Raw genomic sequence first — 17,109 nt, 5'->3', positions numbered from 1 at the left:
GCAGTTGCACAATAGGAGGGAAATATTAGATCTCTGGAGGTTATTTGAAGAGATACCACCGCCTAAAGCACCAGCATTAAATCCTGACCTACCCTCCACCACTGACAATCCACTGATGATACAGAAAGATGGTAAAGAATCGTCAAATGTAGAGCCACGAGTAGAGGTAATAAGCTTGTACCCGATATTAAACAAGCCTGTGCCCGCAGAAGGGTACAGCGACCCCACTTATGTCCCTCCCCTGACAACTACTACACCCCACCGGCCAACGGCACCCCCGTCATATGAAAGTACAAGGGAGCGAGCCCAGGCATGTACACAAAGGGTGGACATAGAAAAGCTAACAGGTGATTTACAATCAAGACTCTCAATAGCGAAAGATGAGCTCGCAAGGATAAAAGACATATGTGAACAAACAGCACTTAATGCAGCAAGATCAGGGCGCACGTCTAGAGCGCCGAGTGAGAATAGAACACTTGAAGACGGGTGGAAAAAAGGTGAGATACTGTTCAGAATTGAGGAAGAACCGACACGAATAATCGAAGTAGGGACACGAGAGGGAGGTATTGATAATGAAGAAAGGCCTATAGGGGACAGAGAGGAACTACTATGTGATATAAGGGACGATTTAGAAGAAAGCGACAGGTTGAGCATGGCAATGGGAGGGGGAAGTGAAGGGGTGGATGGTACATGTTCAATGAGAACACTGGATGATGAGTGGGCGGGGCGATTAAGGAACAGGGTGGGGAAAATGGCATCACTGGGAACATCGGCAGCCAAAACGGGTGTAGATGCGACGACAAAAGGAAGGCTGCAGCTCCCATTGATACATAGGGGAGGAGGGAGGCCGAATTATATCCCATAGGCTCAGATGGATAAAGCCAATTTATTAAAGCTATTGCCCCCGTTATCGGGAGGGGCAAGTAAGTGGATATACGCCTTCGAGAAACACACTGCCGGGGTACCCCTAGCAATAGGAGATGTGAAGAGCTTGCTTGTATCAGCAGTGGGGGATCAGGCTGATAGATTATGGGTCAAGGCCGGTTTCCCGGGAGTAACATTAGACTGCGACCGCCATGACGGGGCCTCCTTTAACACAGTGCGTGCAAGGGTTTGGGATGCCTTGCGAGAAACGTTTCCAGATACACCAGACTTACAGTCAGTAATGCAGTGTACAATGAATGACGGGGAGGAGGCTATGGATTACATTTTTCGGGTCCAAGAGATGTGGAGAACAGAAAGGGGCACGCCCTGGTATCAATCGACATCTTTATTTTAATTTCATTATAAAAAGAGGGCTCCCAAAGGAAGTGCAAAAGGCGCTCGACAAGATAGCAGGTATTGAAGCAAAGGGATGGCCTGAGATCCAGAGCATAATAGTACACCATTGTAAGAGAATAAAGGAAAGGGAGAAGGAGGTGGCGCAGAAGAGATTGGCAGACGAAGCAAAACTAGTGCAGACAAAGTTGGTGAAGGTCGCAGCGGCTGTAGCCGCACTCCCCCACAGCAGGGAGGGAGATGAGGAGGAGGAGGGGCTGATAGCAATACAAGGAAGGATGGCAACTAATTGGGCTGGAGCAGGACAGCGGCAGTGGAACTAGCAGGAGCAAGGCGGAGGTCCGCAGTGGCAAGAGTGGACCCCTCAAGGGGGACGAGGTGGGTACAGGGGCCGAAGAGGAGGTGGACCGGGGTACGGGGGAATGGGAGGAAATGGATGGCAGGGCCCTAGAGGTGCACAAGGGAGTTGCTGGAACTGCGGAAGATGGGGGCATTACTCTAGGGAGTGCAGAGCCAGACCTAACAACGGGTTCCAAGAGGTAGAACAGTATGGCCATCCCCACCCGGGAAGCCCATATGGTCTTCCAATGGGACAACAACAACCGAGAAACCCAGGCCAAGGTAATAATGAGCAACAACAGGGGCACCAGTATAGAACACCGAACCACCCACAAAACAATGACAACTTGCAGTACACGCCAGGCAACCCTTTTGCGACACCAGCAAACGGCGTGTCAGTAGTTTCAGGAAGTGTCTTTAATGAAGGGGGGGCGATGAGACACCCTGCATAGGACAGCCCACAGAGAACACTTGCGTGTCCAGTTCTATCTACCACCTACGATGCAGCAGAGGAACCATTGGTAGGGGCGCAGATAGGAGACAAGCAGTTCATATTCATGGTGGACTCGGGAGCGGAGAAATCATGTATCAGGGAGGGCCGGTTCCCGTTATCTAACCGGAAGTTAGAGACGCCGGGGTTCTCTGGGGCTGTAATTGAAGTTCCTTACACAGAAGCATTGAACGTAACAGTGGGTGGGAAGACTGTAAAGGCACCCTTACTGTATTATGAACACTCACCAATAAATTTACTAGGAAGGGATCTCCTGAGTAAACTCAACATGACCATATCATTCACTGAGAGAGGTATAGTGTGTTCAACACCTGGAATATGCCCATTGCGTGCAATGTTCGTAGTACATGCCCACACGACCACACAAGAAGTACGAGGTTTGCCGGAAAACGAGGAAATGTTTATTGAAGGGCTAAAGACATTGGCCCTCATAGTTCCAGAGCTGAGGAAGATGGATTGGAGGATTCCAGCAGAATTCCTCTTCCGCCCCATAGTGTGCCCCGACACAGCACCAGGGTCAGTGGTATCATTAGACTTGCACGCTGTACAGGTGTCAGCAAAAAGGATTGCGGTGATTGGAATAGATATGGAAGGATGCGAGTGGCGTACAGTACTGTGCACGAATGCCAACATCGCCCTAAGAGACTTAACAGATGAGGATCTCTTTTCAGATGCAGAGGGGGATGGTGAAATTGTAATGGAAATAGCGATGCCCTGTGACATTTTGATTCAAGCTAGGGAAATCCCAGCTCAACTGATGGCAGTGGTAGGAGCACCGCCGTCATTCTTTGATGATGACATGAGACTCGTACCAAATAATTTGTGGACAACAGGCCCCCATGATGTAGGGCTGTTGCATGGAGTACAACCTGTAATAATAAGACTAAAGCAAGGAGCAATTCTACCCCGAGTGAAACAGTATCCATTGTCCCGTGAAGCTGAACAAGTGATAAAAGAGACAATAGAGGCACTACTAGTACAAGGGATAATAGTGCCTTCAAACTCCCCATGTAACATGTATTTATCCAATCAAAAAAGCGAAAGGAGGGTCTTGGAGGATGATACAGGATTTACGCCCCCTAAATGATGTAATTCAGAAAGAGTTCCCTTTGGTCCCGAACCCTGCATCAATATTATGCAGCATCCCAAAAGCGGCATCACACTTCACAGTAGTCGACTTGAAAAACGCATTTTTCTCAATCCCCCTGGCTGAAGAGAGTAGATATCTGACAGCATTCACACTGGGGGGAAAGAAATATGAACACTGCCGATTACCGCAGGGATACTGTGAGAGCCCAAGTATATTCAACCTCATATTGCATGAAGACTTGGGAAACCTATCAGTTGAGAGTACGATCATTCAGTACGTAGACGATTTACTAGTGTGTGCACAAGACGAAGAAACATGTAGAAAGGATTCAACAACGCTCCTGACTCTATTGGCCAATAAGGGGTACAAGGTAGACAAGGAAAAGCTACAGTACTGTCTGACAGAGGTCTTATACTTGGGACAGCTGATATCAAAAGATGGAAAAAGAATAATCCCCGACAGGGTAGAAGCGATAAGATCAGTAGGAGAACCCACAACAGTGAAAGACATGCAGATGTTCCTGGGAATGTGCAACTATTGCCGAGCATGGATATTAGACTATGCAGCATACACGAGACCCCTACTACAAGCACTCAAAGAAGCACAACAGGAAAATAAAAAAATAGAATGGTCAGAAGAAATGAGCGCGTCATTCAAATCATTAAAAGAGTTAATTTCAACCGCTCCAGTAATAGCAAATCCTTATTATGGACGTGAATTTTACCTATTCTCGCACTGCAAGGGAACACTCATGACAGCTGTTCTGACACAAAAGACGTCCCTAGGACAAAAGCCTTTGGCTTACTATAGTGGTACTTTAGATGCCGTGATGCAAGGCCATTTCACGTGCGAGCAATCACTCGCTGCAGCCGCGTTCGCAATTGAGAAAAGTGCCACAATAGTAATGGGATGCCCTATGACATTGTTTGTGGAACATTCACCATTTGCAATACTAGAGAGGTCAAAAAGCACACTGACGACACAGCGGGCAACAGCCTACGAGATTATATTGTCTAGCGCCAATATCCATGTGGTGAGATGCAAGACAGTGAACCCCGCAACATTCATTACAGAAGCATGCACACTAGAGGACATGCAGGACCACGATTGTGCAACTTACACAGTAGAACGAGGGGAGGACACAGTGGTGTGTCAGAACGCCCTGAGCGAGGGGGAAGTGTACTTTGTGGATGGGTCTGCATCGATTGATGTGGACACGGGAGAAAAACATGTTGGCATGGCAGTGGTGAGGTTAGAAGACGGTGAATATGAAACACTAGTACAGTACCGCCTCCCATCACATTACTCCGCACAAGCAGCAGAACTGATTGCGCTCATAGAAGCACTACATGCAGCAAAGGGTTGCGCAGTGACGATATATACAGACTCAGCTTACATGACAAGGACAGTACATGGAGGTCTAGCAAGATGGGGGTGGAGGGGATTTCGACGGGCAGACGGAACACCAGTACAGCATGCAGAATTGTTGAAAGAGTTAATTGAGGCCCTACAAAACCCAACTGCGGTAGCAATAGTGAAGTGCCAAGCACATACATCCAACACAGATGTTGTGTCTTTGGGAAACGTGGCAGCGGACGCTGCCGCCAAGGAGGCTTCCTATTTTCAGAAATATGAAGCAGGTGAGTACATGCTGCAGCACAAGACAAACCAAGAGCTCCCAGAAGGGTACAACATGATGCCTATATCACAAATACTAGAATTACAGGAAGGAGCTAGTGCAGACGAAAAATTGATGTGAACAAAACGAGGGTGCAGCAAGTCGGCGACAGACTTACTGTGGCGGCAAAATAACTCAGGGAAAGTGGTAATGCCAATCAAGTTATTGGAAATTGCGTTTCAACAACTACACTTCCCTGCACACAATACCAAACAGCACATCGCAGCAGAAATACAGGAAGAATGGTTCGTGCCCTGTCTCCAGGAGCACGTATCTCGATTAGCGATGGAATGCACAACATGTCAGATATACAATTCAGGAATGACATTACGCACGCTATGGGGAATAATTCCAAAACCCATTGGCCCATTCAGAGAGCTACATATTGATTACGCGGACATAGGGGAAAGGTGTAATGGAGCACGGTACATGATCGTGGTTGTATGCCCATTCTCAAGGTGGGTAGAAGCAGGACCATGTGCACGACCTGATGCCAAAGGCGCTGCAAGTGAGGGAAGTGTTCCCGCGCTGGGGAATTTGTGACGTTATTCGCTCAGATAATGGCACTCACTTTGTAAATGAGCTTTTCAAAGAAGTTACTACATTATTGGGAATAAAACATAAATTGCGTTCGATTTATCATCCTCAAAGTAAATGGCGTAGTGGAAAAGATGAACGGACTTTTAAAAAGGCAGCTTATCAAAACTATGCTTTTCATTGAAAAAGAATTGGATTTACTGTCTACCCCTTGCGCTATTTGAGCTGAGAAATCAGCCAAGCACAGACCACCATTTGTCCCCGCACGAGATCGTGACTGGGAGACGAATGAGCACAGCCCACTCTCCACTGCGCGAACACTCAGATGCACACAGGAGCACCGCGATATTGGGAAAAGAGTTCACAGACTATTTGAAGAAATTGACAAGGGCAGCGCGCACAATATCAAAGCAGCTCTCTCCACCCTTCACGAGAGAGGAGGGAAACATAACAGGGTCTGTCACGGAGCCTGAGCAACAGCTACAGCTGATGCCGGGCGAATTCATTTATGTCAGGAGTTTTGTGCGTCGATGGAATGCACCACGGTTCCATGGCCCATACGAGGTAGTGTTCTGCACGCCCACGGCAGTAAAAGTAAAGGGCCTAAAATACTGGATAAACTTGACAGATGTACGAAAAGCATATAGTAATGTGCAAGAGGAGGTAGATGAGGAGGCACAGACAACAGCAAACGATGCAGCTGAGCAGAATGTCTGAATATGAACTTGTTTATGTGTGACAGTAACGGACCTGAATGGGAAAATGACTGATAAATATACTCGCAGAAAAATTATGTTACTGGAAAAAAAAAAAAAAGTTTTTTCTTTTTTATCTTGTGGACTTATATGTAATTAATGAAGTGATCAAATTATGACGTGTTTACACCCTTGTCTGTGAATACCTTTCCCCGCAACCCTACCCGCTTTCATTCCTCGTCAATATATAACTGGCACTGGTAGTGCCCACAAAATGTTTACATTCATGCACTTAATGCACTTTTATATCTCGAACAGGAACTACCATGGCATCTAACGGGCAGCCTGCAACGGATACACTTACTAGAGTTAGAGAGTGGTTAACTGAGAAATGCAGATATTAGTATGAATGTGGACTATCAGTGTGTATTACATTGTTTTTTACACTAATGTTTGGCCTTGGTTACATAGTGGTTAATAGCGTTTATCTCTATCGAGATAAACGAGGGGGGAGGGACTAACAGCACTACTGTAAGTAATGCAACCACGAGTGTAAATATTACGGAAGGTGACTTCTTGGTATGGGACGGGACGAAACTTGTATGGGGTTACTATACAACACCATCCAATGCTGTCATGATAAAAAACGAAGAGCTACAGGGTGAAATGCAAAATAACACAGTGTCCTCGCCAAAGTTATCTAATTACAATGCTCACAGTTTAAACGACCGAAACCCCTCCGCCATATCCTGGTTGTATAACACCCCTACCAGTCAACCTGCCCCCATAGCTACAGACACATTGTCAAATAATAGAATGGAAGAAAATGGAAGAATGAAAGCAACACATGAAATATTATATGATGATTGGGTGAAGGGGGGCGGGAAGGAGAAAAGGGGGTCTACTGTGTCTGTCACCCTTGAAGCCGGGAAGTACATTAGGAAAATAAATAACAGAAAGAAAAGGGGAGCGGGAAGGAGGAAGTATGATGAGTACTATGGGTTAGGATTAGATAGAATGGAAGACCCACGACACCCCCACCAGACGAATAAATGGTATGCGGATATGAGTGCAACAGCTAAACAAACAACAAACGAGAGCTGCTATGTCTGCTCCCTCATTCCCCATGCTTCAGGTACACCCAAAGTATTGCTACCCAAAGAGTTGCCAATTATAGATGCCCAGTGTCTCCTTCATCTTGCGTTATGCAGGATTAAGAACACCTTCCAGGCACATGAAGGTACTTTTAGAATGCTGCAGAACGAGAAAACTTGTTACCCGAAGACGGCAGGGGTGGTATGTCTGGAGGAACCATTTTTTGTAATACAAGGGACACTTTTTTCGGACAACAAGTGGAAGGATGAAGAAATAATGTGTAAAGCTGAAGCACTAAGAGGTGTGGCACCAGAGAAATTGCAATGGATAGAAGAAACATGCACACCAGTATGGAAGGAACACATTTCAAAACTAACTTGGGTAACCACCATTGAAAAACCCTTCAAACTGCAGAACGAAATAGACTATGAACTATGTTTTAAAGGAGAAGGGAAAACCTCCATGGGGACAAACAAGAACTGTAACAAGACCCTCGCCATCCCAGATCTGAGAAAAGGGACAGCGGCCCTGATGGACACGTACTGGGTATGCGGCAACCAGGCATACCTGCACCTTCCCCCATCATGGAGTGGCAGCTGCTCAATGGCCACTCTGCACTCAGCCCTAATGGTAATTCCAGAAAGCCACATCGATGGGAGCAAAAGGGCACAGGAACGCATACAACAGAGTGCAGCCCAGCCGACTGCGGAGTCACAAATGTATGTCCTGTCTTCCGGGAGCAAGGAAGAGGTGCTGACCCGTAACAAACGAGCATCAAACTACATATTAAAGGCATCATCAGAACTGTTGGCTCAGATCCCAGACAGATATCGATTATTCAGCTCAGCAGAAACATTCTTTGCCTCCCTCATCTCAAGTGTCCAAGCAAGGGCAAACGCAAAATGGCTCCAGATAGCACGCTGGGAATTGATTCAGCTGGCAAATGACACTGAAGAAGGGTTCAACGTAATAAAAGTGGAACTAAGGGCTTTACGGCTGATGACAATGCAAAACAGGTATGTCTTGGACCTGTTGACGGCGATGGATGGAGGTGTTTGCCGAAAAATTGGAAGTGCCTGCTGCACTTTCGTACCTTCCGAAGACGCAGAAAATGGCTCCCTGTCCCATGTGATCGAGGCAGTACACAACCTAGGAGAAAAAATGAAAATGGAAGGTGGAGCAGAAGACAGTACGTGGTTCGACAACATCTTCTCCTGGGTCCCCTCATGGCTTGGAACGACTGTGAAATTTTTGATGCCAGCTGTGGTGTTCCTCTTCATTTTTTGCATGTGCCAGGTGGGTCTTCGATGTTGTGCTAACGCAGTACCTAATGGTGCAATGATGATGGTGACAATGGGCAACACCCGTGGGACAATGCAAACTATGCAGGAAGTGCAGGTACAAACCGGAACTGATGATACACCCAGGTACCAGCTAGTGCCCAGGTATCATGACAAGGATATCATAGACAAATTATGGCACACCACCATCAGAGAGCCCCGTATACTAGAATGGTATCAGGAGGTGTGGGTAGACTTGGAAGGAGAGAGCGGATGTATATACCTAACCTGTACCCCCGATGAATATGCTAGGAGGGGCGAGAGCTTAAGGGGGGGTGTGCAGAGCCTGGATGCCGATAAAAGGCACACCAGCATGGGATGAGGCAGTTATGGACGAAGAAGAGTGTAGGAGATTGAATGAGTTAAAGAATTTGTTACTTAAGTAACGAAAGGGGGGAAATGTAGGGGAGGAGTGGTCCAAAAAACCCTCCTTGCCTACATCCCCTCCCCAGGTGAGGGCCATGGCTCATTGGGCGTCCCCTCAGACCACCCGGACCCAGGTGGTGGAGGATTCACCTGCTGAAGACATTGCCCACACGTATTGAATTTAGCTAGGCCCAGAAACCATTTTGCCTATCAAAGATGGTGTGAGCTCAGCGCACTGTAGCGCGGCCCCCACCCTCGGAGAGTTTCAATTATCCCTGTCGCAGCAGCACCCTGGCAGTTCCGCTGTGAGCCCGTTCCCACGAACAAAATGGACATGAGCTAGCATAAGATACTAACACTAACATTTCACCGTCCACAGTGTATCACTGCTCCGAGCATGACCCGGTCAGCAAGGCCTGGGTGATGGGGAGAACTGTAGAATGGTCATCCGATGAAAGCAGAAAAATACCCAAATACGAATGTCAAAAACTACTTGTAATACGTGTATCCTTTCCATAAAACTACTTCTACTAGAGAAACCTGTAAAATTGTGTAATCATTGTATGAAACGCATGTTTACATGACACCAGCAATGGAGGACCCACACCCCTGCAGGGGTGTGCAAATGATAAAAAGCATTCCGGGGGATTATTCTCTATATGTATCATTGAAAACCGTACACCCCGCGGTCCCGCGCCATAACTGAACTAATGCTGCTAGAGTGCAGGGGAGGACGAATGCAAATATACATAAGGCTCGTGTGAAAAGACGCGGGCAAATGCGCCAGTCATGTGTACATATCTACAGCCCTTATATGCCATTACCGCCGCGTACAATGGCGGGTCTCGTCCTCTATGCTCCACCAACTACACTACTACCTCACGTAATGCAAATATATATGTATATTACTAAATGCTGTAGTTGTTAAAATATAATGTACTAGTAAGGTGCTTAGACTGGCTATATTCGAGAGACATGTAGTGAATTGAAATGTATGTTTTCAAGTTATCCAAATGAGTATTATAAAGGATGTTCAAATGTTTATGATGTTCTCATCGAAAGTCGGCAACACACGAGAAAAATACCTTTGTGAATATGTGCAAGGCCATTCTCCCCCCCCCCACCCTGCAAAGTCTGCCAAATAAGAGAGTTAAGGCCTGCGCCACGCTGCTCCACCTCCCCCAACTAGGCTGGAGCCGCTTCAAAGATTTGTAGTCCCCGCTACAGCGCCAAAGGCCACGGCCTGCCACCTGCATTATTTACAGCCCAGCAGTAAACCTCCGCTTGAATACACAAATCCAAGGCGCCCCCTCGTAAACCCCACAACCCCCCGGAACACCTCAGACTTATGACCCGGTGCAACGAAGACACCCAATACTGCGGCAACACACAACAGCCCATTCATAATAACTTCAAACGAGACAGAAAGACATGTACCGCCCGTCCCATGCCCAGAGACTTAGCTCCACGACCTATGGTACCGGTCAAACAGGACACTGGTAACCATGCACGGATAAATCACCATCAAACCCCTCACAAGGTGCATTCCTCCTGTGTTGCATTAACCTGTAGAATAACCTATTGATAGATTTACTAAAGGAGATAACATTGCAATGACTGAATGACTGCGGTGTGCATGGCATAGGGCAAATAAGTCAGGAAAAGACATTCATCTCTGACACTGGCCACAATGGCACAACAACACCGTCCGGATGAAATCAGCTGACCTGCCAGGCCCAGCCCAACCCACGAGGCTGACAAGTGACGTCCTCCAGCCAAGGCCAACCACATCGCAGCAGCACCTATAGCTAGTCATCCCCACCCAATCCCATTGAACTTGTGCCCCTTATAGTATGTAGGTACTGATGACGTTTCTTGTAAATAAATACGCCTGTCTTTGCTATTGTCAGACAGAGCGCTCTCGGAGTTTGCAGAGTTCTTTGCATGCCCTATTCTGATTGATAAACTCCCATTTAAGCTCACCCGCACTCTGTCTTGGCTTTATTCCCGACTTGGGAGAGTCCGTCATTGTCTCTCATTGCGGGGAGGATCGTGCTGGCTGGGGACGCTTGCCTTCAGTTCTAAACAGACACATTAACCATAATGTGTTGACCACTGGGAATACACGTGCCGATTTATCAAACATCATCCACTTGGTGTTTGTCTTTTTGTCAAAAAGAGCGCATAGAGGCCTTGGATTTTGTGCTGATTATTATGTCTTAGGTCCAAATAAACCTTTATATTTTAACTTTATCTTGAGAAAAAGTCTCATTCTTCATGATAATAAATGGGTGCCAACTTATGTATATTCAGGATAGCCGAACAATGACGTATATTCTGGCATTTATTACTCTTATCTCTAAATTGCTAATACAGTTGGAAACTGTCTATACAACTCATGCACCTTTTTTCTTCTTCTTGCAACTCCAAGCAAGGAACTCAATTGTGCTACAAACAATATAAATCCTCTGCTTCGGTGTGCACCTAGTACATCATTCATTGCCGTACAATGCTCACAGGCCTTATCAAGCTTTCTAATATACATATTAGAAATATTTATACCCATGGTATCCTACACTCTAGCAATTAACTGAAGAGGGTGGTTTACAACTAGATCACGAGGTCAATCTCCTTACCTCTTGCGACTCTGGACATACGTTCCAGCTTTACTGAAATCCTATTCTAGGAGTAAATTACTAGCATTTCATAGATTTCATACCCTTTAAATGCACAATGGATTTCAGGCAGGTTTTTCGCTTATAGACCCTAATTTAAGGAACTTCAGATCAGGCACTTCTGTTTCCCAGGTTCACCCCTTGTCTTCCAAATGCACACTTCTGTACAAGCCCAAATGTTGACACAATATATGTTCAGCTATCTCAGACAACTTCACTCTCTTCCTGGGTACAGGGATGGCTTCTTGCAAATTAAGCGGGTGAAAGCCTCCAAACTATAATAGCCCGTCGCGCAACCGCACACTATGTGCGTCTAGTTCCATGCATCGTCGGGTCTAGATACTGAAATCACGTGTCAGCTTTGCTTTAAAAAGAAGTATACAATCCTGTATTTTGTTTTATTATTGTGTTTAGAACTTACGTACTTTTCACATAAAAAAGGCAAACTGAAATACAAAAAAACAAAAAAACGAACAGTATAGATTATACATCAACATAAACCAAGTTACATCATCCCTTAAAATCAGTTATTAAAAATATATTAAATGGAACAGTTCTCTTCCTAAGAAGTAGGCGGCTTATCTAACATTCATTGAAAGCTAGAAGTTAAAATGGCATTTGTCTCAGAAAGAATTTATCCAAGAAGCGTAGGGATATGGGTAGGAAGGACATTGAGCCATACGCTGTCACGTGTTAATGTACCAAACTCCTGCATCAAGTGAACAAAGTAGATTTGTCGTTGATTTTTCAACTCACAAGATTCTAGTAAGTGGAAAATGGTGTCAATGCTTGACCTTGTTGCAATATCGACAGGTTCTTAGTTCTCTCTTAACATTGCCTCTAGCTCCTACAAGCTCTCCTGTAGTACAGATAAATACACGTCCCTGCTACTATAACATACTCCTGTATCAGCCTCCCCACTAAACCGCATCTATTCGCATCCCGCCCCCCCATCTCTTATCCTTCACCCTATTCTTCACCAAAAGACTATGTGGTTTGGGGATAACCTTGCGGGATCACAACAGGGCACCTCTCGGACAAGGCCTTGCACTGTATTCCTCTATGGTGGGCATACATAATAGCCTTCAAATCAACGGGCCGGAAAGCAGTGTTCACAGCTGGTGCCTCACAATCGATCGTATCAACTACATACAAAGGGGCTAATCTGTGGCTACCCTTATACACCAATCAGAGGGTTTTAAACTGAAGCCTCTGATGAAGTAGCAGCCAGTGATGGGGTTGATGAAAAATGGAGACGGGATGTGACGTGTGCAGCCCATAAACGAGGCGCACTCCAGCACTGGGTAAAGCGCTGAGAACAGGATCACTGTTCATTCACTTCATGGACATTTGTTGTGCCCAAATCATTCCGGGGTGGGATTTAGTGTATGTATTTTGGCAGCAGCACTGCCGATTCTTAAGAAATGCCTTTCATTTGGACTAGGGATGTTCCAACAGCTGTGTTCAATATCCAGCGAACCACTATGCAGCTAGCGCCCACAGCCACGTGGGCACAGCTTCAAAGCTCTGTAAATGACACGTGTTCTTATACTCGCTCGACATTAGCGGTTGTATGCACCAGGGAAGATGGGTGGGATCAGGTCCCTGGCTGTGCAGAGACCTCAGCACCAGTGAGGTCATATTTTACTTTCTCGATGCACGTGCATGTCGCACGGGGTGGGCGGCACAAGGCGGCGGTTGATACCCAACCAGAAAATACTTTTCTGTAAAAAAAAAATATATATATATAATTCGCTGAGCGATCTCCAAGCCGCGGCCACTGCCAGTAGGCTGCGATCAGAGCGTTTAATTTGAAAGAGTTCTCGGGCGAGTGTTAAAAGGAATGCACAACATTCCACGTGTGTGCTGGTACAAGCCCGTGCAGAAAACAGACGGGAGCTAAGCCCCATTCATTCTCATCTCGCCGCCAGGCTCCAGCAGCTCACAGTAAGACATCAGCACGGGCGCCCTCTGGTGTCTTTTGAATTTAAAAAGCGTTTTGGACGTGTGCGCAGTGACCAGGCATGTTTATTGTCACTGCTAAATGCATTACACGTTTTTGTATAGCGTGCAACGCTCGAGTCAAGGCAGTTCTGATGGGTTTCACACGTTAACATGCAATCGAATTTTTAAATGAGCAAAGCGCGTAATCTGATCTACAGCGGTTAGGTGAAATTTGTATAGCGGCTACCTGGCATTATTATGGCATCGAGGCGCTGAATATTCGGTAGAAGGTAGTCTGAACATTTCAAGATTAACTATATCCAGACTGCTATGGCAAAAATATGATTTTAATGAAGGTCCCACATCCTGTGCTGCAGTTCGACACCTGGAATAGTCAGGCAGCTAAACAGTAAAGACGCTGCACTATTTGTCAGGCAGCCGGTTAAATAGTAGAGGGTCGGCACTATTTTACTAGTGGCTAATTAGTATACAGGCTCTACCGTTTACCCGGAAGTTGGCGTAACAGTAGAGATACGCAAAGAGTGGCAGGTTAGATAGTAGTTTTCTGCTACCAGCAAACGTGTAAATAGTGGCGATTCTGCACTATTTAAATGGAACACGGGTATAGTGCAGCGAGCTTGCATCATTTGACAAATGCCCTGCTAAACATAGGAGAAGCTGCATTATTTAACCGGACGACGGGTAAACAGTGCCGATTCGGGGTTATTTAGCAGACATCCGCGGTTCGATGCACTCGTTTTGCATTATTGCCTGGAGCCGGTAACATAGGGCTGAGCCGTTACCATTAAATTGGTGCGGCGCTGGGAAGAGAGGTGGCTTGGCAAGCATATCACACGGTATAAGCGAGGGAAGCCGGGATCAAGCACCTGGGTAGCCAGTGCTTAAAACACAGCAGTAGAACAGAGAGAGGCACTAGGACTGGGGCCACGGCGCGACACCCCCTGCCCCCCCCCCCGAATATCGTTTCCTCTACTTCATGCAAAGGGGGTCTCAGTGGGGGAGGGGGGGAACACATTATGGTAGTGCACAGGGCAGACCTCCCCCCTCTCGAATTTCCCCTCGAAGGTGAGCGGCTTAAACGTCCTGCTGCACTCTCCTCCTTCGCCAAACGTCGTTAACGTTTCCCGAAGGCAATGCCTCGCTGGTTTCTTCCAAGAAGCGTGCAGCGAGTGAGCCCGCTTACAACTCGGGACAAGAGCAAGACCCTTGGAGCCAGGTGGGGAGCATTTGCATTGCACCCCCCGTGAATTAAATCTAGTCACTCTATATGGAATGCATCCTCCTGGAGCGAATAGTGCATGTAGATATCAGGGAGCGGATTCATAATACGAAGGGTTCCCACCTTACAATGCCAATCCCCCCGCCCCCTTTCAGATTCATAATTAATATCAGATGTATATGATACTTGCACATCTTATCTGGATCGCCCATTGGTGCTCCCCTTAACCATACGGATAGTGCCTAGACTGGACTTGAACTACCCAGAGGCGCTGCCCCCTCTTCGCCACTACAGTGCTGAACAAAGGGGCGAGTCCCTATGCCCATACTGGGGGTACGTAGACACGACCACTCCTTTTACCAGTGACAGGGGCACAGTCATTCTCTATCCCTACCTGGGGTGTCAGAGGAACTGCTGCTTCCCTCTACCCAACTAGGACACTGGCACCCAGAAGCACATCTTACCCTAAAAGCGCAACCCTCCTTATGAGCTGCCCCTTAGCCATGCCCTAGTGTGCCCAGTAGCGCTGATGACCTTCCTTTATTGCAGTGACCGACACCAGGGGGGGACTTGCATGTTGCCAATCATCCCCGGCCATGCCAAAGGTCTCAAGGCTCTACTATCCCATGCCAAGCAGTGTTCATGGATGCTGCTGCCCGTGCCACTGTCCCTACCAGGGCTGCACACATGGGCGTAATTTTAGGGGGGACAGGGGTGCTTGTCCCCTCCAACTTTCATGGCACACCATTTTGTCCCCATTCATTTGGCTGGGGCACCTTTTCTTCAGATGCCATGCCCCCCCCCCCCCCCAATATTTTCAGCCAAGTTACTCCACTGGCTGCACAGAGGCACTGGTGCCCTTACACGTGTCGTCACAGTGGTGCTGCAGAAGGGTCTCTGTTCTATCCAAAGTCAATGTGCCACCGCTCATTGACCATGCTATTGGATGCCCAGAGGGTGCTGCTGACCCTCTATATGCCCAGGATCTTTTCTAAACGTTATTGGGGCGCTAAGCCGTGTATCTCCCTTGCACCCATGCCAGGGGTGCTCTCAAATCCACATGCCTCTGACATATGCCAGGATTGTCCATCGAATAGGTGCTGCTGCCCTGCACGTGATATAAGTGCCAAGGGGCGCTGCTGTTCCTTGCCAATGCCAGTGATACTCGAACCTGCTTCTATCCCTCAACCCTGCCAATGTGCTCAGCTCCCGTCTCTCACCGTGCCAAGTGTCATTGAATGCCCAGGTTGCTGCCCGTACTCATGCCAGGGGTACCCAACCGGCGCCGCTGCCCCTTACCTGGATTCAGGTGGCTCTGGAAGTAGAAAATGACCAGGATGAAGGAGCCCAGACATGTGGCCAGCACCATGACCTTGCTCCTCCTCATCCTATCCCCGCAGCCCGCACTCATCTAGGGAGCCCGGGTCCCGGCGGCGGGCGTGCAGAGGGGGCTCATCCCCCCTGTGTCCCTGCCAGGCTGGGCTCCCCTCTCGGCTCCTGGGTAACTTCCAGCAGCAGCAACTGCACGGAATGAGAGCTCGAGCGCCCGGGCAACAGTAGCCCACAAAGGGCTGTACCAAGTCTGCCCGCCGGGGGGAGGGGCGTGCTGGGAGAGTCCACCGTGTTTGGCTTCCACGCTCTCCTCACCCAGGAAATTGGCGCCCGGAGGCGGCACTGCACGAGGCCGCTCGGCGCTGCCGAGATAGAGCAGAGAAGAGGGCGAAGGAGACCTGGGCACCCCTCAACCTGTGCGTGCGGTTGCTCGGCCCATATAGTCCCAGCAGCTCCTTGCAGGAGGCTAGTTCTGCCCTTTGTGCTGCTCTGAACCCTGCCAGCTGCTGGAGCCTGGCCTGCACTGGGGGGGAAAGGGACATTGTTCCCCTGCAAACACAGCTTCTCGAGCAGAGGGGCAGGCGCGAGGAAGCACAGACAAATAATTACACATGCCCGCTAATAGCATGAAACGTTATTATTTCCCAAATGTCATTGTCCTACCGAAAAATCTCTTACTCTCGGTATTCATTTGAGAACTGCAATCCTTTCTGTCACACAATTATTTCCCTGTGACTTGTCCAAGGTAATGCTACATAGAAAAACAAAAGTTCTCACTTTCTGACTCTCCATATTTTGCTGCCCATTTTTCTCTATGCATTTTAAAATGGGATTTGTTCCCACTTGTTTGGGGGAAAATAAACACACGCATCTGCATAGCTCTCAACCATTTGTGTCGCAAGGGCCGGTGAAAACATCCGATTTTATTTTTGGCGGGTGAGAGCCCCATTGAAACGAATGGGCGTGCAGGAGGCTTGGTGGGTGAAGCA

At 47.6% G+C, this 17,109-nt stretch overlaps 1 protein-coding gene across 2 annotated transcripts in view; it reads right to left on the bottom strand.

The window, feature by feature from the left end:
• Nucleotides 1-16,486, bottom strand: part of LOC138566291 (carbohydrate sulfotransferase 11-like) — a 322,952-nt gene extending 306,466 nt beyond the window's left edge. Inside the window, exon 1 of one of the 2 annotated variants that reach the window (XM_069643387.1) lies at nt 16,088-16,486. In XM_069643387.1, the coding sequence (XP_069499488.1) occupies nt 16,088-16,199 (112 nt within the window). In that variant the 5' untranslated portion in view covers nt 16,200-16,486. The remainder of the gene's footprint in view (nt 1-16,087) is intronic. The other variant, XM_069643386.1, reaches the window with a different exon arrangement.
• Nucleotides 16,487-17,109: the final 623 nt, after the last annotated feature.

This window comes from Ambystoma mexicanum, chromosome 2p, assembly GCF_040938575.1.
Source record: "Ambystoma mexicanum isolate Mex_15411 chromosome 2p, UKY_AmexF1_1, whole genome shotgun sequence".
Taxonomy (NCBI): domain Eukaryota; kingdom Metazoa; phylum Chordata; class Amphibia; order Caudata; family Ambystomatidae; genus Ambystoma; species Ambystoma mexicanum.
The sequence above is the reverse complement of the archived record's forward strand: the minus strand, read 5'-3'. Positions and strand labels throughout refer to the sequence as shown.